At 40.9% G+C, this 23029-nt stretch overlaps 1 protein-coding gene across 2 annotated transcripts in view; it reads right to left on the bottom strand.

The window, feature by feature from the left end:
• The window catches only part of GALNT7 (polypeptide N-acetylgalactosaminyltransferase 7), a 232865-nt gene that overhangs the window by 56227 nt on the left and 153609 nt on the right, over positions 1-23029 (bottom strand). The window contains exons 3-6 of one of the 2 annotated variants that reach the window (XM_073606424.1): positions 14709-14875; positions 12109-12239; positions 5904-5983; positions 71-253 (exon numbers count right to left, since the gene is read on the bottom strand). In XM_073606424.1, coding sequence (XP_073462525.1) covers positions 71-253; positions 5904-5983; positions 12109-12239; positions 14709-14875 — 561 coding nt within the window. The remainder of the gene's footprint in view (positions 1-70; positions 254-5903; positions 5984-12108; positions 12240-14708; positions 14876-23029) is intronic. The other variant, XM_073606420.1, reaches the window with a different exon arrangement.

The following is a 23029-nucleotide window of genomic DNA, read 5'->3' as shown; positions in this document are numbered from 1 at the left end:
AAAAAAAAAAAAAAAATGGAAAAAATGTTTAGACACACATGGAAATTAAAGATAAAACCACACTCTTTACCAATAAGGTTCAGTTATATGCTTTCGTTTGGCCTTTTCTCTGTCACTTAATGGAATTCGTTTCCATAACATGCTCCAGTCCCAGGCCCCTCGAGCAAAACCATCACTATCCCCACCTTGCTGTGGCTCGATGGTATAAACATTGCCATCAATGTAATCTATTAGAGGAACAGTACAAGCAGTTCTGCCAGGATTCCAGGAGGAAAAAAAATAAAACATTTACAACAAGGACAAAACAAAACAAAAAAAAATGTAATTAGGCAGTACATAACAAGGTAAAGCAATAAAAATATCAATTAGAAGAAAGCAAAAGTTTTAATATATAAGGCTAAGTGCACTTGCTGACTGCTTCTCAAATGTAGATGAATATTTCCCAAATGAGGCTCTGTAGAGATCATCGGTGTTAATGTATTGATAGATATATACACACAAACACACACAATATATATACATACACACACACACACACAATATATATATATATATATATATATATATATATATATATATATATATATATATATATATACATACATACACTACCGTTCAAAAGTTTGGGGTCACCCAAACAATTTTGTGTTTTCCATGAAAAGTCACACTTATTCACCACCATACGTTGTGAAATGAATAGAAAATAGAGTCAAGACATTGACAAGGTTAGAAATAATGATTTGTATTTGAAATAACATTGTTTTTACATCAAACTTTGCTTTCATCAAAGAATCCTCCTTTTGCAGCAATTACAGCATTGCACACCTTTGGCATCCGTCCACAACACTTTTTTCCAGTCTTCCTCTGTCCAATGTCTGTGTTCTTTTGCCCATCTTAATCTTTTTCTTTTATTGGCCAGTCTCAGATATGGCTTTTTCTTTGCCACTCTGCCCTGAAGCCCAAAATCCTGCAGCCGCCTCTTCACTGTAGATGTTGACACTGGTGTTTTGCGGGTACTATTTAATGAAGATGCCAGTTGGGGACCTGTGAGGCGTCTGTTTCTCAAACTAGAGACTCTAATGTGCTTATCTTCTTGCTTAGTTGTGCAACGCGGCCTCCCACTTCTTTTTCTACTCTGGTTAGAGCCTGTTTGTGCTGTCCTCTGAAGGGAGTAGTACACACCGTTGTAGGAAATCTTCAATTTCTTTGCAATTTCTCGCATGGAATAGTCTTCATTTCTAAGAACAAGAATAGACTGTCGAGTTTCAGATGAAAGTGCTCTTTTTCTGGCCATTTTGAGCGTTTAATTGACCCCACAAATGTGATGCTCCAGAAACTCAATCTGCTCACAGGAAGGTCAGTTTTGTAGCTTCTGGAAGGAGCTAGACTGTTTTTAGATGTGTGAACATGATTGCACAAGGGTTTGCTAATCATCAATTAGCCTTCTGAGCCAATGAGCAAACACATTGTACCATTAGAACACTGGAGTGATAGTTGCTGGAAATGGGCCTCTATACACCTATGTAGATATTGCACCAAAAACTAGACATTTGCAGTTAGAATAGTCATTTACCACATTAGCAATGTATAGAGTATATTTGTTTAAAGTTAGGACTAGTTTAAAGTTAGCTTCATTTAAAAGTACAGTGCTTTTCCTTCAAAAATAAGGACATTTCAATGTGACCCCAAACTTTTGAACGGTAGTGTACATACATACACACACACACTATATTATATATCTATATACATATGCATACACACACATACACACACACACACACTATATTATATATCTATATACATATGCATACACACACACACACACACACACACACACACTATATTATATATCTATATACATATGCATACACACACATACACACACTACCTGCCTCCGCAAGTGCTAAGTGCATATTTGGATCTCTGAGGGATTATATACTTCTCAGAAGCAGGAATCTCCAAATTTATCCAATTTCACTTGTATTAAAATGTTTAAAATTATAATTAATAAAGCAATTTTTTTTTTTATTGCTCACATTGACAAATTAATTCAATGGAACAGAGCAAAGAGTGATGAAGAGGTTTAGATTGCAGTAACCTATAAGACCCAGTAAAAAAATATTACAATTATTGTGGACAGCTTGAATAAAGAAGAACTGAACTCTGGAAGCTACAACCAAAAATGTCAGGCAGAAGCCAAAGGATTAGTTACCAGTTTTGCCTGTGGTCTTCCTTTGGTGGATTTTTTACCCAGTACTGACTTATCATGCCTTGTGTGTGGAGGAGACCATCTTAGTAGAAGCAGGGTTTGGCTTCCAAAGGTCAGAGCCTCCAGTAAGGAAAACAATGGGTAACACAACAGCGACACCACCAAACTACTCCTAATCATGCCTGATCAGTGTTTGCCAACCCAGAGGGCAGAGAGCCAAAGCATTGCGTGTATAAGGCAGCAGTGTGATCCAGGGGGAGGGAGGCAGAGAGTCTGAGCCTTGTGTGTATAAGGCAGCAGTGTGATCCAGAGGGTGGGGGGCAGAGAGCCAGGGCATCCTGTGTATAAGGCAGCAGTGTGATCCAGGAGGAGGGGTCAGACAGCCAAAGCATTGTGTGTGTACAAGGCAGCAGTGTGATCGCGTGGGAGGGAGGCAGAGAGCCGGAGCCTTGTGTCTATAAGGCAACAGTATGATCCAGGGGGAGGGAGGCAGAGAGCCGGAGCCTTGTGTGTATAAGGCAGCAGTGTGATCCAGGGGGAGGGGGCAGAGAGCCATAGCATTGTGTGTATAAGGCAGCAGTATGATCCAGGAGGAGGGGGGCAGAGAGCCATAGCATTGTGTGTATAAGGCAGCAGTATGATCCAGGAGGAGGGGGGCAGAGAGTCAAAGCATTGTGTGTACAAGAAAACAGTGTGATCCAGGGGGAGAGGGCAGAGAGCCGGAGCATTTTGTATCTAAGGCATGTAAAATTCATGTTAGTAGCCAGTGGGATTCAAAATTTTTAGTTCGGTGGTCTGTGAGGGCCAAAAGGTTGGCAACCACTGCCTTAGATCTCACACTGCAGATATACAGCTATACGGTGGTAAACACAGGCATACCTAGGTACCCTTACATACAGAAAGTGCATTGTTATTTTTCAGGAGTAATTCCAGAGAAATTTTTCAGGGCACTGCTTAGGAATAATTAACATATATAGATGTTCCCAATAACATTTTTTAAGTTCAGGTCTACTTTAAGAGAGGATTTAAAATGCTTAAGTCACTTTGTACAGCATCATTAAACGTTACACTGCTTTGCTACATTTGGATATAGTTTATGAGCTGGCAAAAGCCAAGGACCTCTGGTTTAAAGTGACATAAGGCCAGTGTGTGGAGGAACATTCTACTGTACACACACACACACACATATATACATACATACACACACACACACATATATATATATATATATATTTTTTTTTTTACAGTATGTGTGCTAGGATATACTACATGGTTCACAAGTGGTTTGTGGTATGGGTCTGAATGACAGAAATTGTGGCTTCTATGACCACTACGCCTCTGTGCATACTGAAGCACTATTTTGCAGTTTGATGAATGTTGGGTGCCCATACCCATCATATTAACAATGATTTTACAATAACCAACTTGTGTTTTAGGTGTCCCTTTAAGAAACAAGCCTATGTTGCAGCAGCAGTGATGTGGCGTAACAAGAATGCAGAGAAAGCATTTATGTGGAAGGTCTTTCATTTAGTCAGTTGTCATAACTGTGTGAAGAAATAGACTTCCACACCAATTTCAGCTATGCATGCTTATTCAACAGTAATGAAAATGTACCAAAAACTAAGCCAAAGGGAAATCGGCTCACATCCATGTGAATAAAACATTTCTGAGAAACTTGCAGCAAACATTGTAATGGTAATCAAATCTCGCTTGAAAAACTAGAATACAATTCACAGCTATAATGGAAGTGTACCGGTTCCAGTTTATAGACCATTCTTGTTTTGCTTATTAAAGTGTTGATTTTAATATACTCTACAGCTATGTATCAATTTTATGTTCAGGCTGGTGCTGTGTGAATGTAAATGTTAGCAAGTCTTTATTTGTGTCAGAGAGCCACCTAGCAGCACCTTGGATCTGCGTCTATTTCAGTTCTTTAGGCGCACTTTAGGGCACCTACACCTAAAACTCATAGAAAGTTCTAGTTTGTTGCTTATAATGGCTCCATGTTCATCTATCTATATATCTATCTTCTAATAAAATCCTGCTTGCTGTGTTTTCAGTGCACTTCCCATGGAATAAATTGCATGACATAAAACCCATTACATGTGCTTTCAATGGACGTGACCAAAATGTGTTGCTTAAAGTGTTTGTAAACCTCAGACATGAAATCTGAACAAAGCACACGTTTCTATCGTATTTACTTGCCTCTCTCCAAAGCACTAAGGCAGGGTTCACATTTTAAACCGTATCCAATTCGCATGACATGTGACTGGCTCTCAATGGAGCTGGTTCACACATGTCCGGGGCAGCCGCAGTGCGGTTTCAAAAAGGGTCCTGTGCATATTTGGGTAAGGTTCAGGTGCGAATTCAGATAAAAATTCACCCCTGAACTGAACCTAAACCGCTGAACAGAAACGGCAAACTGCAGCCGCACATATGTGAACCCAGCTTATGTATTGCATTTCTTTCTGTTGTCTAGTTCCTCTGCTATCAGCATAAATCACTTCTGACAACTTTTCCTGACACCAAGAGAAAATAGGTGACAGGGAAAGGAGTTCCAGCTGATTGACAGCCTTATCGCTGTTCCTGTGTGAAGGGGGGTGTGTTCCTTCCCCCCAATCAGCTCTCAGCTTGTACAGTGCGTAAGTGCCTGGGCATCTCTGTTTTACATGGATAAACAGCACAAATGACTGTAAATAAACAGGTACAACTTATGTAGGAGGATTTGTTTCATCTCTGTGTATCACCTGAGGCCAGTCACTTCACTGAGTATATGTAAAGGGTTTACAATCACTTTAAGTGAGGTAGAGAAAAGTCAGCTCACCATCCTGGCTCTTTTGTCTGGTAGAGCTGTGTATATCTAAGGCCTGGAAAGAGCAAAATAGAAATCTTCCTTCTCAGAAAGTCAAAGTGTATTGTATGTGTAATGGGAGAAATGCTTCCATGTATTGTATAAAGTGCTACATAATATTTTGGAGCTATATAAATCCAGGTAAGATACCTATGCTCTTAATTTTTTTTTATCCTCCCCCCTTGTAGCAATGGTGCTCTATCCTGCAATGGCCTTATAAGCAGCCCTAAGGACTGTGACATTACTTTTATCACACACCAGCAGATGTTATTGCCTCCACTTTGTACAGTGCCACAGAAAATGTTGGTGCTATATCAGTAATAATGTGAAAACCCCTTCAAGTAATGAAACCTTCCAGTAGGAAGCCTTACTAGAGTAAATGATGTACAGCAATGATAACCATGTAATGCTCCTGACCCATTATAATGGTATGATTACTGGCCTCTGCACATTAGAAGACAGAGCAGAACTCTGCGGAAAAGGCTTTTGCTCAGAACTGTCAGTCTAGCTGTGTAATTTGCTGACACTACACTGCCATGATGCCTTGACTTGGAAGAAATTCGAACACAGAAAATCTGCCAGGTAATTTCAGCTGCTGCAAAAGGTGTACATACGGTGCTGACACAAATAAAGCCCGTCCTAAACCCATTTTTTAAAATGAAGTAACCAGTGTTAGCATCATGTGTGACAGTCATAGAAGGATCATTTATGCTGCCTCTCAGCATCTCATTACATTTAATTACAACTAATGCATTACATCTCTTTGTGGCCTAAACCTGCCACTGATGCACCCTGTTTACTGCAAGCCAACACAATTATTTCTAACAAACATTTAAACGTTACCTGTCGTGGGCTATGGGGGCTATTAATGATGCATACCAATTAATTCCCACTTCACAGTGTGCATCTAGATAAATTAAGACCTGCAAAACATTACAAGGGTGAACATTGCATTATTCACTAATTCATACCCATTAAAATACTTACTGGAAATCAGTACCCCTGTGAAATAAACAGAGGGCTATCTAGAATAATCAGAGCTAAAGCAAAGAGCAATTATGATGTTCAAAGAGCATTAAAGTGGAACTAAAAGCAAAACTTTTTTTTTTCATTTTGGATAGCGTAAGAGAGGGTTATAACTCCTGGCAGATTGTTTTTCACCACCTGTGTCCCATTGCAGAGATTTTCCTTCACTTCCTGTCCCATAGCCAAACAGGAAGTGAGAGGAAATCCCCGTAAATTAAAGTGGTTGTAAAGGCAGAAGGTTTTTCATCTTAATCAGGGGTCTCAAACTGGTGGCCCTCCAGCTGTTGCGGAACTACAAGTCCTATCATGCCTCTGCCTGTGGGAGTCATACTTGTAACCGTGAGCCTTACAATGCCTCATGGGACTTGTAGTTCCGCAACAGCTGGAGGGCCGTCAGTTTGAGACCCCTGATCTTAATGCATTCTATGCATTAAGATAAAAAGCCTTATGTGTGCAGCAGCCCCCCTAATACTTACCTGAGCCCCATCTCTATCTAGCGAGGGACACCCCTCCTCATTGGCTGAGACAGCAGTGTGGCGTCATTGGCTCCCGTTGCTGTAAGTCAAAATCAGTCAGCCAATCAGGAGCGTAAGTGGGTGGGGCCACAGCACAGCTCCGTGTCTGAATGGACACAGGGAGCTGTGACTCGGATCAGGTGCCTCCACAGCAAGCTGCTTGCTGTGGGGGCACTCAACAAGAGGGAGTGGCCAGGAGCTCAAGTGGAGAGAAGAGGAGGATCTTGGTTGCTTTGTGCAAATCCACTGCAACAGAGCAGGTAAGTAGAACATGTTTGTTATTTTTAAAGCAAAAACAAAAAAAAAAACGAGACATTACAATTACTTTAAGGCAATTCCTTGGGGACTCCCAGGTAACCAAAACTAGTGTCCCCCATTGGATGATTTCCCCTCTATTACTTATCTGGGGACAACCCAAAATTTGGGATTTTCATTTACTTTCACTTTCAGTGATAATGGTAAACAGGTCAAATAGAGAAGGTGACTCTCCTTAACAGGGGCACAGACAGCAATAAAAACTGACAGGTGTTCTAATCTCTTTCCACTACATCCAAAAAAAAAAAAAAGGATTTGCCTTTAGTTATACTTTAAGTGTATAAAACCCTAGGAAAAAAGACATTGCAGCTTACCAGTCACTGGATGTGGTTATTGCATTAGTTTTAATTTTAAGGCTTTTTTCACCTGGTGATCCTGCCACTAAGACATTTCCTGTCATAGGGAGCCAGTGCTCACTTACATTACAGTATCTATGGAGAAGTAGGGTTGTCACCCTAGGGCAGGGCTACACAACACATTCCCCTCCCTTCCATAACAGAGATGGAGGTGTTCTACAGTAGTCACACATAGCTTGGAATAATGTAACTTCATTAACTCCTTAACAGTGCAGCACAGGAATTGTTTAGTACATGTAAAGTTTTAATGATTGGTAAGCTGCAATATAATACATTTTGGTTTTTGGGTTTAACACCGCTTTAAGGTTTACTTCTTGTAAACAATTTGGATTGGTTGATTGTATAACACTTAACACATCATCACCTCTGTTTTTTTTCACTTATTCAGTAAACTCAGTGATGTCTAGCATAATTTACAATTAACTAGCACAAGTTACAATTAACCATAAAGCCATGAACCTAGGGGTCCCCTTTGGAAGAAAGTGAGTAGATGGCTTGAATAAAATGCCATTTTAGTTTTAGTTGCATTTTAGTCATCTGAATTGTTTTAATATTAGTCGTATTTTAGTCGACTTCTATAGTACATCTTATTTGACTAAACTCTAATGGGTTTAGTTAAATTGTAATTTTGAGCATTTCTCTAGAATTTCCAAACTCCTTATACACTCCTGGAGTAAAAATTCTATAAACATGTTATTATTTATGGTTTTAAAGTGTTGCTAAACCTAAAAACGTTTTTTACCTTAATGCATTGTTTGCATTAAGGTAAAAAAGTTTTCAATTTCCCTGTGCCCCCCTTCCCTGTGTGAAGAGTAAGAGAGGGGAGAAGAGATCAGAGCTGTGCACGGCTGCATCTATTCTCCCCTTACTTCCTCTTCACACAGCATTCGAAAAGCAGCAGGAGTCATTGGCTCTTGCTGCTGTCAATCACATGCAGTGAAGAGGAAGTGGGGGGCGGGCCTAAGTCCTGCTGTGTAAGTCTATGGACACACAGGTCGGGAGTAAGTGCACAACGTTTCTCCCTATAGCAAGTGGCTGGCTATGGTTGTCCTAAAAAGAAGAGGAGGAGCCAAGATTGCCACCGGGGACCAGAAGAGGGGGGGGGGGGGAGGAGGAGGATCGGGCCAATCTATGCAATACCACTGCACAGAGCAAGGAAGTATAACATGTTTGTTATTTGAATTAAAAAAAATATATATGAATTTAGTGACACTTTAAGGTTTGAACATGCATTACAGACACAGATTTAGGCATTGTGATATATAACTAGTGCTTATTTTGATGTCAAATTTTGACTTTGCTTTAGTCATAGTCTTTTGACTAAAATGCCATTTTAGTTTTAATCGTATTTTAGTCATCTGAATTGTTTTGGTTTTAATCATATATTAACAATACTCAGAGGGTTACTATAAATATACTACTACAGATGTGAGCTGCAGACAATTGGGACTTCACATTTCTGCAGGCTGGGGTGTTCATGTCTCTGCAGGTATTTACTGCATCCTGTAAAAAACAAAAACAAACATACATACGCCAGTCCCAGCCATTGCAAATGTGCCCACTTCAACCCCAAGCTCTGTGCGTACTTCCAAAAAAAGACGTTATGCTATGCAGCCTGGCTGCTTCTGACAGCAGACTATCTCTCTGTATCTCGATTTACAATTTGATAAGGACAGGGGGCTATATATAATTTTTTTCTTAACAAAAGTAAACTGGGCCCTTAAAGGGTAAATGCTTTAACTGTTCCCAGGCAAAGGATATTTACATAATCTTAACAAGCAGGTAATGAGTCTATAAACTTCAGTATCTAAATCAACATAGGTCAATGAGGACTAGTTTTATAGTGACCCTATCCAAATTCATACTCCTAAAAGAACAGTTTAAATGCTTACGTTTCCTGGTGACTTCACCGTTAAGATCAGTCCCTTCTTTTGAAAATTTCCTTCAAAGTCCACAGGGAAACTGACACTTGCCATAAGTGTTGATCTTTTGGTTCCTCTACAACCTTTACTGGTTCCTCCTTCTGATGTACTTATTATTGCTGTATTCTGACGTGGGGGAGCTCAGAGAGAGGAACTACTGTGAACTGTGGGGGGACCCTTTAGACTATATCCTGGGCAGTGCAGACTCTGGAGGATGATTGCTACTGAACAGAGTGCTGTCTAGTGGTGTGGGAAACAGGAAAGGTAAAAAGTATTTACACTGTTCATTAAGAGGTATAGGTTTGTAAAAATGTAGATTTCATGATACGATTGCTTTAAAACAAGCCCTCAATAACTTCTGTAGCTTCAGACACTATGAAGAAATTGATCCTGAAAATATACAAAAGATATACTAGAACTGAAGACCATGAACCTACAAATAAGATTTCTTCTAAATAAAGCAAGAAGTGGTTGATCTTTGCTCCAATGTTTAAATATCAGCTCAAGTTTTCAACCAGGGTTAGATGTATCATTAGAATTGTAAAATGATGAAATCAGACTGTACATAACTCTGATATAATGGGAAACAGAAATAAAGTATAATGTAGCACTCCTAATATTGTGAAATCACGATAATTCAAGATCATTGCCACATACAATCAAGTGAAAGAATCTACAATCATGAAACATACGAAAAAAGAGGTTCAAGTAAATTATTACCGTAGTCCTTTTTTTTTTTCTAGAAAAGTTCTAAAGTATAAAAAAGGTTAAAACAAGATTCAGCTGTTTTTAAATAAATGCACAATACTGTACATGACTGAACTGTTAGCATAATTCCTTGTATGCCTACAGTGCCTTGAAAGAAGTATTTATACCCCTTGACATTTTCCACATTTTGTCATGTTACAACCAAAAACGTAAATGTATTTTATTTGGATTTTATGTGATAGACCATCACAAACTGGCACATAATTGTGAAGTGGAAGGAAAATGATAAATGGTTTTCAAGATTTTTTACAAATAAATATCTGAAACGTGTGGCGTCCATTTGTATTCAACCCCCTTTACTCAGAAATCCAAAACTAAAATCTAGTGGAACCAATTGCCTTCAGAAGTCACCTAATTCGTAAATAGAGTCCACCTGTGTGTAATTTACACTAAGTATAAATACAACTGTTCTGTAAAGCCCTCAGAGGTTTGTTAGAGAACCTTAGTGAACAAACAGCATAATGAAGGCCAAGGAACACACCAGACAGGTCAGGGATAAAGTTGTGGAGAAGTTTAAAGCAGGGTTAGGTTGTAAAAAAATATCTCAAGCTATGAACATCTCACAGAGCACTGTTCAATCCATCATCCGAAAATGGAAAGAGCATGGCACAACTGCTAACCTACCAAGACATGGCCATCCACCTAAAGTGACAGGCCGGGGAAGGAGAGAATTATTTAGAGAAGCAGCCAAGAGGCCCATAGTAACTCTGGAGGAGCTGCAGAGATCCACAGCTCAGGTGGGAGAATCTGTCCACAGGACAACTATTAGTCGTGCACTCCACAAATCTGGCCTTTATGGAAGAGTGGCAAGAAGAAAGCCATTGTTGAAGGAAAGCCATAAGAAGTCACGTTTGCAGTTTGTGAGAAGCCACGTGGGGGACACAGCAAACATGTGGAAGAAGGTAATTTGGTCAGATGAGACCAAAATTGAACTTTTTGGCCTAAAAGCAAAATGCTATGTGTGGCATAAAACGAACACTGCACATCACCCTGAACACACCATCCCCACCGTGAAACATGGTGGTGGCAGCATCATGTTATGGGGATGCTTTTCTTCAGCAGTGACAGGGAAGCTGGTCAGAGTTGATCGGAAGATGGATGGAGCCAAATACAGGGCAATCTTAGAAGAAAACCTGTTAGAGCCTGCAAAAGACTTGAGACTGGGTCAGAGGTTTACCTTCCAGCAGGACAATTGCCCTAAAAATACAACCAGAGCTACAATGGAATGGTTTAGATCAAAGCATATTCATGTGTTAGAATGGCCCAGTCAAAGTCCAGACCTAAATCCAATTGAGGATCTGTCTGACAAGACAATTGCTGACAAAATTGCTGTTCACAGATGCTCTCTGTCCAATCTGACAGAGCTTGAGCTATTTTGCAAAGACGAATGGGCAAAAATTTCACTCTCTAGATGTGCAAAGCTGGTAGAGACTGCAGCGAAATGTGGTTTTACAAAAGTATTGTCTCGGGGGGCTGAATACAAAATGCACACCACACTTTTCAGATATTTATTTGTAAAAAAATTGGAAAACCATTTATCATTGTCCTTCCACTTCACAATTATGTGCCACTTTGTGCTGGTCTATCACATAAATTCCCAATAAAATACATTTATGTTTTTGGTTGTATAATGACAAAATGTGGAAAAGTTCAAGGGGTATGAATACTTTTTAAAGGCACTGTTCATATTGCCAGCTAAATAAAGAGTCGTAAGAGAATCCGGCAGGCTGGTTGTACCGGTACATTCAGCCTGCCTATAAACGATTCGAACCGTGTATGGACAGCCTTAGGCTTTAACAACAGAAGGTCTTTCTCTCTACCATAAAGAAAAAAAATCTTGCCATTATTATGAACTTTATTTTACAATTCATTTATGATTTGCACTTATTTTTCATTTACATTCCATGCTGATTCTTGTTTCCCTTCATTGTATGTGGAAGTAGTATTGAAGTATTGTGATATCATTATTTGAAGAGATGTGCAGTCTGCTGCCATGATTTGGTTTCTGTGTAGCAGTTGTAAAACTCAAACTAGAGAATAAGTGTGGATTCATGTCTGACCTTGTATAACTGGAATGTTTATTATACAACATGTAGTTCCCATATCCTTAGATTATGATGAACATGGTAAAGCACCACCCCCTTACCTGTCCTAGTTTAGCTTTGTGGGCGCCAATGCTTCTAGCTTGAATCAGCCCTTCCCTACGTTCATTTCTAAAGACCTTAACCAGGCCATTCCATTGTTTGATATATTCTTCCAGCCTTCCCTTTAAATGATCTGAAAAAAAAACAAAACACACAAGAGAGCGAACGTCATTACATCACATGTCTGTCTTTTTGCATCATGAAGCACGATATCCTTCTTTGCAGCCAGGACAGCAGGCACAAGTCTGACAGGATAAACAACTGATTGTGTTGCACTGAGTAACGCCATTTGCATTGAGAGCTGATGAAATAATGCATCTGATAGCTTATTTGCAGACGCTATGGTAATTTACATAATCCTCAGAGGATGCTTTAATAGCAAGAGACAACTCTATTCATTTCACAAGAGATATGCTAAGTGTGGTTTGACTGAGACAGCCAATGGCTGAATGGTTCCACTTTCCTGAGCTGTACAGGATTGCAAGGGAAGAATCAGCAGACTGCTTAAGTCCCGTACACGATCAGAAAATCGTATGAAAAATACACATTTTGGAACGATCGTACGACAATATGATCATTAGTACAGAGCTTTCAAGAGCCGATCAGGACAGTTCATCTGATATTATTTGTTTGGACATGCACGAAAACATTTTTTTCGTACGATGCCAGATCGTACAATTTTAGTTTAATCAGTGCAGTTGTCGTTCGAAAATGCAATAGAAATACATTACAACACAACACATGACATCACTTTCAATTTTTTATTCTATCGTATGAGACTTTGGTAAAATCTTCAGGTTCGATCTGAGATTAGCATGCAAAAAAATAACAAAAAACTGGACGATCATTCGTCCGATAATCTCATTGCGTGTACCAGGCATTAGTATCAACACCACATAGACCGATCCAGTCACACCAGGGAAGGCCTGGCTGCACACACATTACACTACATTCAAGCAATACCATTCAGCTCTATGAACCCTTTCACACTGGAGGCGTTTTTCAGTCGCTTTAGCACTAAAAATAGTACCTGTAAAAGCCTCATCTGGAATCCCAGTGTGAAAGCCTGAGTTCTTTCACACTGGGGCGCTGGCAGGATTTCAAAAAAAGTCTTGCAAGCAGCTTCTTTGAGGCACTTTAGGAGCGGACTATACACCACTCCTAAAGCGCCTCTGCTCATTGAAATCAATGGGCAGCGCCGCCAAAGTGCCCTCGACAGCGGTGCTTTGTGGGCGCTTTTAAAGCGCCTCGCTAGTGCCTGAAAAAGCGCCGCAAAAACGGCAATAAAGCACCGCTAAAACTAATATAAAGGGTGGAATTCCCAACCCACTCAACTTCTCTAACGTGAAAGAGGTGCTCCTTTTAGATCAAAGTATGTAAGCAAAGGACACAACCCAATACTCTAAATCATGTGGATTATGTGGGATTCATGTGCAAAAAATGATTTGTAGGTAAAGTGATACTAAAGGTTCAGTTATTTTAAAACAAAACGAAACAAACATGTTATACTCACCAGTTCTGTGTAATAGTTTTGCACAAAACCGCCCCGATCCTCCTCTTCTCGGGTCCCCCACCAGCACTCCAGGCCCCTCTCTCCTGCCTAGTGCCCTCAAAGCAAGCAGCTTGCTATAAGGCCAACCAAACAGGCTCACTCCCGAGCCGCTGCTCCATGTTTCCATTCACACACACAGAGTGCGGCTTGGCCCTGCCCTCTTCTCATTGGCTCACTGGCTACGATTGACAGCAGTGGAAGCTAATAGCTACCGTTGCTGTCTCAGCCAATGAGAAGGAAGAGACTGGGAGAGCCGAGGCTCTTGTGCACTTCGCTGGATCGAGATGGGACTAAGGTAAGTATTAATGGGGAGGTGCTTTTTCATTAAAAATTTCCAACTGACAATTTAGATGCTGGATGAACTTTTACTACAATTGAACACCTCTGCAAGTTAAGTAGCGCATGTATTTATAAAAAAGCTATACATCAGATTCTCAGGAGGAGTGGGTGAGGAGAACAGAGGGACAGAGAGCTTAAACAAAAGGGAGGGTTGGAAGTTAAAGTGATCATAAAGTCTTTATTTTTTTCAATAGAATAGCACAGAGAGGCCCCAATCCTCCTCTTCTGGGGTCCCCATGCCGGAGCTGCTGGCCCTCTCTTCTTTTCTGTGTGCCTCCCATAGAAAGCCACTTCCAATGGGGGAGCACGTGTGGGCTTGATCCCAAGCCGTGCTGTCTGTGTCCATAGACACACAAAGGGTGGCTTCGCCACGCCCCTTGCTCCTCCGTCATAGGATTTGACTGACTGAAAAGGATGCATTAAGGAAAAAAAAGTTTAGGCTTTAGAACTACTTTAAGCATCCATATAAAAGAAGGCAAGGTTATTTATAACTATTTCTATTATTTTTAGAAAATAATTGCTTTTAGAAAGTAATTTATGTTAAGAGCAAGCCATTCTTTTGGTAAGGTGTTCACAATTTTGTTTCCGATCAGTAGTTTTAGTTTAGTCTACCCAAGACCGAAGCAGAGGGTTGTACATGGTTATTAAAAGTTATTGTGGTAATGTTTCTTTAGCTATGAATTTTATGTCCTTCATCTTTTCAAAACTCACCTTTGTTACTGTAGTCATCTATCATGACAATCTCAGCTAGGTATTTCCTAGGGGTCCTTTTGATAACACTGTGAACAGTCCTCATGAGCGTAGACCAGCCTTCATTATGGAAGACAATGATCACACTAGATGTCAGGAGGTTTTCGTCATAATGCCAGTACTTGCACCTACAAACAACAAATGTACATGATCAGTGAAAGTTAAAGTATAGCTATTTTGTGAAAATATACAATATTTCATATAAACACATTGCTATCACCATCCTTAACTAATTACTTCTCTAAAGGAATTAAGGATGTTATGAAAAATTCAAGTTACTAAACCCAGATCTGCAGTCACTATATCTGGTCTCCCACAGTACACAGAGCATGGAAATGCAATTGTTTTAGTAAATATAAACTGCTAAATACCTTTTCTCATTAGCAGTATATAGCAGACTTTTGATTGATTGATTGATTATTTCAGGTATATAGCACCATCAATTTATGCAGCGCTTTACATATACATTGTACATTCACATCAGTCCCTACCCTCAAGGAGCTTACAGCCTAAGGTCCCTAAACTCACATTCATACCTATACTAGGGCCAATTTAGACAGAAGCCAATTAACCTACCAGCACGTCTTTGGAGTGTGGGAGGAAACCGGAGTACCCGGAGGAAACCCACAGGCACAGGGAGAACATGCAAACTCCAGGCAGATGGTGTGGTTGGGATTCGAACCAGCAACCCTTTTTTCTGCTAGGTGAAAGTGCTACCCACTACACCACTGATTTCTATCAGTGTCTGGGTAAAGCTTGTAGGTGGAGTTTTCATTCTCCTCTTACTGTTCTATGAGGCTGCATAACCCCTGACCCTCTGCCTGGACAGTGCTAATTGGCCTTGTGCTGATCACATGCACCCAAAAAAAAAAAAAAAAAAAAGAAGGGGAGGATCAGAGAAGACAAGATCAAACAGCCTTTTTACACAATGCAGAGGATTAACTCCATAGTGTGTATAACAAGCATGCTTTACTGCATATACAGACTGATTTTACTGTTGTGGGTTTAGTAACACTTTAAGCAGCACAATACTGATGAGCTCCTTTTGAATATACCAGCTTCCTGGCTATCATGTTACTCACTTTGCTTTAGGCCCCATGCACCTGGGGTGTTAGCTAACCTCCTAAATACCTTTTTTTCTTTTCAGCCGTGTTTTTTGCAGAAAAACCCTTGACACATGTAAACTCATTTAGGCACATCAAGTGCTTGGGCGTGAATTTAATTGGCCAACATTCTGGCCAATGAAATGAATTAACATTCAAGCGCTTAACACACCTAGAGTCAATGGGTGTTTAAATGCGGTTACACTTGTCAAAAGTTTGTCCTGACAAAATGCAGCTGCTCTTGGAAGCGCTGGCAGTAGGGTTTTTTTTCCTACCTCAAAATACCCCTGCCTCTAAACGCCTATGTATGTGTGGATAAATAGGCCAACATGGAGGAACGTTTAGAGGCAGAAAAAAAATGGCAGACTCTCCTAAAAGCAGCGTTAAAAACGATGTGTGTGCAGGAGTACTCTAAATAACAAACAATTTGATTTTTCAAAAACAAAGAAATCCAGTTTGATTCTAGCTGCTTGGCATGCTGATCCAATGGCTACAATACATGAAGCACTGACTTCATTTGCAGAGATTTATCAAGCCAAGCCCTGGAGCCGAATGAGAGAAAATCTATTAGGTTCCTCCATCCACGCTAAACAGCATGGGTGAAGAAATCTCCCCTATCCACTACTGCATCCAGACAACCACCACCCGTAGCTGTCCGAATACACAGGGACAGCATCTGATTGGTTGAAGTCCCTATCCCGCCGTACTGGGCTCCATGGGTTTAGCAGTGGGGTCCAGGCCCAGTAGTCTCAATGGCTCACTTCTCCCCTCAAAGAGCAGTTTTCTCCCTCCGTCCCCTGTATATCCTCTCATTAGTGCCCTGTACAGAGCACCTTGGAATTCTCATATCCTGCCTAATACACTGCAACACAAACAAATGGCCATAGAATCATAACCTAGGGGCTGGTCACTGCTCACTGACTGCCCTGCCCTACCGCTACGTACTGCTCACTGCCATCCCCTGCGATTCCACAAATTTCTCACTGTCCTGCCACTACATACCACTCACTGTTCTGCCCTACCACTACATACCGCTCACTGCCCTGCCCTACTGCTACGTACTCTGCTCACTGCCATCCCCTGCATTTCCACACTACCCACACTACAAATTTATCACTGCCCTGCCACTACATACTGCTCACTGCCCTGCCCTACTGCTACGTACTCTGCTCACTGCCATCCCCTGCATTTCCACACTACCCACACTACAAATTTATCACTGCTCTGCCACTACATACTGCTCACTGCCCTGCCCTACTGCTACGTACTCTGCTCACTGCCATCCCCTGCAATTCTGCACTACCCACACTACAAATGTATCACTTCCTTGCCCTACCACTTTACTCTGCCCATTGTTCTGCCCTGCCACTATATACCACTCACTGACATAACCTGTAATTCCACACTACCCTGCGGCTACACATTTCTCACTGCCCTGCCCTACCACTTCACTCTGACCATTGTTCTGCCCTGCCACTACATACCGCTCAGATCCCGCCCTGCCACTACATACCATTCACTGCCCTGCCCTATCACTGCGCACTGCTCACTGCCCTGCCGCTACAAATTTTCCACTGCTCTGCCCTACTTCACTCTGCCCATTGTTCTGCCCTGCCACTACATACTGCTCAGTGCAATGTCACTACATATTGCTCACTACCCTGCTTGGTCAGGTATGCTGTGTGGAGCTTCATGATTTCTAATTACGGCCCTGTGTGCATGGCAGGCTTAAGGTCTTGAAGCCCTATGGTTTTCAGTGCTGACAGGACTGTGTTGGGGACTTATCCCCTCATCCTTGGCACACTTTTTTCAGCTGAGCTACCATATAGGAGTTTCAGATAGGGTTTTCCTCAAAGATGCTTCCACTATTAGGCCTGTTAACATCTAAGCATAGAGGAAAAGTGCAACATGCTTGCAGTGCCATTATTTAATAACGGAGGTAGCAGTCGCAGGTCTTGTCACATGTTTTAGTGTGAAAAACTGAGTCACTCAGTGCCATAATGTGATATCTAGCTTCTTTGGCACGTTTTCCGCATGACAGGCAGCCCGCTCAAGTCCATAGGCTGACATGCTAAAACTCTACGCTCAGATGTAAATGCAGCCTTTAGGAAATATTAGTATGGTTTATATGATCTAAGGACTCTCCTTGAAGTAGAAGTCAGAGATTATCAGTGCAGAACGACTATCCTTCATAATGAGGCCTAATTGTTTCTACCTGAATAATTCTGAATGATTGTGATCTTGAAAAAATATTCAAATTCTTATCTATTATTCAGAGATCCTTTTAAATGTTAACATTGGGTATGCTTGCTGCATTTAATACACATGTCATAATTACTAATATGAGTATATTAGAAAAGTAATCTTATATATTGATTTAATGAGAGTATACAGCATCTCATAAAAGTGAGAACACCCCTTACATGCTAGTAAAAGTCAGTGATGGCAACTCCCATATACAGTATCTCACAAAAGTGACATATCTCACATTTTTTAAATATTTCATTATAGCTTCTCATGTGACAACACTGAAGAAATGACACTTTGCTACAATGTAAAGTAGTGAATGTACAGCTTGTATAACAGTGTAAATTTGCTGTTCCCTCAAAATAACTCAACACACAGCCATTAATGTCAAAACCGCTGGCAACAAAAGTGTCCAAACTGGGCCCAATTAGCCATTTTCCTTTCGGTGTCATGTGACTCGTTAGTGTTACAAGGTCTTGGGTGTGAATGGGATTTGTTAAATTTGGTGTTTGTCGCTCTCACTCTCTCATACTGGTCACTGGAAGTTCAACATGGCACCTCATGGCAAAGAACTCTGAGGATCAGAAAAAAGAATTGTTGCTCTACATAAAGATGGCCTAGACCAGTGATGGCGAACCTTTGCACCCCAGATGTTTTGCAACTACATTTCCCATGATGCTCAACCGCACTGCAGAGTGCATGAACAACATGGGAAATGTAGTTTTAAAACATCTGGAGTGCCAAGGTTTGTGTTGTCACATGAAAAGGTATAATGAAATATTTACAAAAATGTGAGGGGTGTACTCACTTTTGTGGGATACTGTATATGAAAATATTTCATGGCTATTCTATACAAATATATAGATAGAAAAGCATATACATTTTCATTTTACTGTACCAGGGAGTGGAGATAAAATATTAAACAGACTTTGGCACAATGAGAGTACTGCAGTACATAGATCCCATATTACTGAGAATATGCTACACATATCATATCTTACTTGTACACTTACTGACAGTCTACATTCTGATATCTGTCACCTTGTAGGATATGAAGCAGGACTTTGAAGTGATTATGTACCATGAAATGCAGTCATAACTGCAGTTTTGGTTTTAGAGATTCTACAAAAAATGAAAACGCAATGGACATCTTAGCCTGCATTCGCACCTGAGCAGAATGTAAGCAGCATGTAGTCCTGGTGTCATGTGTTTAAAAACGCTCCCATTAAAGTCTATGGCGCTAGAAAACCCAAAAGCAATCATTTATTATATTGCAGCTTATCAATTCCTAAATATAATCTCTGCATTGTTTTCCTTTTTTTTAGGCTTTCTTTCTTCTTGTTTTCAGTGGAGATCTGGCCAGCAAGTCTGTTTTTCAAAAAGAACAAGCTCTCTTGCAGAAGTAGCAATTACAGGGATGAGACAAACTATTCAACACTGACAGTGGTGCTTACAACGATCAGCCTTTATTTATGTAAAACCTTTATCCCAAAATGAAAAAAACTGTTTGCTGTACTTTGCAATAAAGTGTAAGCTGGAGTTTAGCTTCAATTTGTTAGTGTACTTAAATCTGCCAATACATCGAACACTCCCAACCCCCCCAGACTGACAATGCTGCTTTCCAAAGCTGCCTCCTGTGCTCCTTCATCCAAAATGAGGGACCTTTAATACAGGAGATGCATTACCGGCCAGATCACCAGGTGAAAACAGAAAAAAAGCCTAAAAAAATAAAACAAATGCAGCCATCACATCTATGATTGATAAGGTGAAATATATTACTATTGGAGGGTTAAATACCTCAATTAATGCTTGTATACTTTTTTGAGCATAGGGTGTAGAGCATAAGGCATGAAGTGACTGAGCACGCCACTGTGAACAGGGACAATCAGAAAGAATGGGTTCATGAATGTTGAGTATGTAGGGAGATTCACTCTCTATCTGTCCTGATGTCCACTGTCAGAACAGAAATAGAAATGGAATCCTCCAATACGGAAACCTGGGAAATCTCCCTAATGCAACACAGAGAGAGAAAAAAAACCTGACAGAGGTTGTAACCATTTCCTTGTAACCATTTCTTACCCAAAACTAAATAAAGGAGGTTTGACTTTAGATACTATATATTTGGACTGACAGCTTATGCAGCTAGCTCCTTAGTCCTGCTGTTCGTTGTCTTTCCCTCACAGGAATAGGTCACTCTACAGAAATCCAGCTAGTAGAAGCCAATTCTCTACTCTTAAAGTGATATGACGCAATATCCTTAAAAAATAATAAAGACACATCCACTACCTTATGACCCTGTAATCTAGTTCTCATGAAATCATTTTTTAATATTTTTTACTCCTTGTAACATTTTCCGTGAGCTTGCTGTGAGTGGCTCCATCAGTCAAGGAATGGAGCTCTGTGTTGTAAACAACACAGCGCTCTAAACACTGACAGGCAATCTTGCAGTTTTTTTTTATTCCCTGTAAAGCAGGGGGAGAAAAAAACTGCAAGATTGCTTAGTAAAAGCAGCACATAACACACACAGTAAACATTGTTAGGGGCACATTTAACCCTTGATCACCCCTAGATGTTAACCCCTTCCCAGCCAGTATTATTAGTAAAGTGACAGCTTATAGTATTACTACTGATGACTGTATTAATGTCACTACTGATGTCAATGTCAGTTAAGCCTGGTACACAATATTAGTTTTTTTGGGGTTAAAACAAAAAAAACAAAAAACCTGAGAGCTCAGGTCAAGCCGCTGTACTAACAATCTGATGTTAGTACAATGATCTCCCCTGCTGAGCTATTCTGTTCTGGCAGGAGGACGGCCCCCCATCAGAACACTCCGGTCAGTGCTCTCAGCCATCGGCTGATCGGGAGCAGGTCAGCAGTTTTTGGCCATGACCCTTTCGTCCGGCTTCTGTGTCGGACTGGTATCCATACACATGGGCTAATCAATAGAAAATCGACCTATGTTGCCTGACATTCAGCCCATGTGTACTAGGCTTTAGTGTACCCCCCAAGCCAGCATCTGCTAGTGTCAGATTGCCCCCCACACTATCACAGTCCCACTATAAGTTGCTGATCGCCACTATACGACTCTTCTTTCACACTGAGGCAGTTTTGAGGCGTTTTAGCGTGAGAAATAGCGCCTGAAAACTGCCTCCTATTCTATTCAATGGGTGCTTTCACAACCGGGCGGTGCGCTTGCGGGAGGTTCGGAAAAGTCCTGCAAGCAGCATCTTTGGGGCAGTTTGCAATGAATGGGCAGCGCTCCCAAAACGCCCCTGTCCCTTGCAATGAATAGGCAGGGCTTCAGATGCGACTGAAAAGCCCTTCGGAAGTGCCGCAACACAAGAGTTTTTAACCCCTTTTTTGGGGTTAAAGGCGCCCTGCTAGCGGCCAAAAAAGTGGTGCTTTCAGTGTGAAAGCAGCCTTACTAGTATATAACAAAATAAATGAAAAAAGAAATAAAAATTCCAGTATCTATACCAGATGCTATAACTTTCACACAAACCAAATAATAGACACTTATTGGGATTTTTTTTTTTTTTTTTTTTTTACCAAAGATGTAGCAGAATACATTTGGCCTAAATTCATCAAGAAATTAGATTATTTTTAAAATTTGAATTGGATAGGTTTTATAGCAGACAGTAAAAAATTGTTTTTTTTTCAAAACCCAGTGGTGATCAAATACCACCATAAGAAAGCTCTATCGGTGTTGAAAAAAAAAAAATGTTAAAAATGCAACTTGCGTATAGTGTTGCATTACCATGCAATTGCCAGTTAGGCCCCTTTCACACTGGGGCGGTGGGGGCGTGGGCGGTAAAACTTTACCGTCGTTTTAGCGGCAGTATTCGGCCACTAGCGACGTGGTTTTAACCCCCGCTAGCGGCCAAAAAAGGGTTAAAACCGCCCCCGCAAACGGTGGTATTCTGGCGGCCCCATTGATTTCAATGAGCAAGAGCGGTGAAGGAGCGGTGTATACACCGCTCCAAAGATGCTGTTTGCAGGAGTTTTTTTTCCCTCCTGCCAGCGCACCGCTCCAGTGTGAAAGCACTCGGGCTTTCACACAGGAGACACAGCAGCGGTGGTTTCAGGTCGGTTTGCAGGCGCTATTTTTAGCACAATAGTGCCTGCAAACCGCCCCAGTGTTGAATAGGGGGAAATCTTCCGACGATCAAGTGGATAAATTGTTAAGATAATGCAGATTTATTCCTTAAACTATTACAGCAATTTAGGGGCCAATCCAATCCTCTGGAACTCCCTACCTCAATCTGTCCGACTATCTCCTACTTTGTCCACCTCCAGACGATCCCTGAAAACCCTTCTCAGCAGAGAAGCCTATCCTGCCACCGCCTAACAACTGTACATTGATTTTCTCCATCAGATTGTCCCCCACAGTTATTACCTTTTGTATCACTTGACCCTCCCTTCTAGATTATAAGCTCTAATGAGCAAGGCCTTCCGATTCCTCCTGTATTGAATTGTATTGTAACTGTACTGTCTGCCCTCGTGTGCACAAACTGTTGGCGCTATACAAATCCTGTATTATAATAACATTAGGGGATATGAAGAGAATTACAAACGTTCATTGGTGGACAGTTCTTTGGATTGAACGGTGTTCCACAAACTCTACATAAAACAGTACACCCAACAGAAGCTCTCCCCTTTCCACAATCCTGGGAGAAGGTCATCTAGGACACCATGGCCTAACAACCAAAGCCTGGACAGTCTGCCCCTTGCCAGTTACGGTTGTATCCAGGACACTGGAGGGGCACAGACAATATTCACAAAAATATTCTTCTTGTAGAAACCTTAATATTTCCCCCAGTTTCTGCAACAAACCTCCAAAAAAAAAAAGCAAAAGGCACCGACAAGCGGTATGCGTATGGTAACATCCTCATTGACAAATAAGCAGAGTGTAGAAAACGTTTGTCTCAATC

This window comes from Aquarana catesbeiana, linkage group LG01, assembly GCF_042186555.1.
Source record: "Aquarana catesbeiana isolate 2022-GZ linkage group LG01, ASM4218655v1, whole genome shotgun sequence".
NCBI lineage: Eukaryota > Metazoa > Chordata > Amphibia > Anura > Ranidae > Aquarana > Aquarana catesbeiana.
Note: the sequence above shows the minus strand (reverse complement) of the source record. Positions and strands in the feature narration are given on the sequence as shown.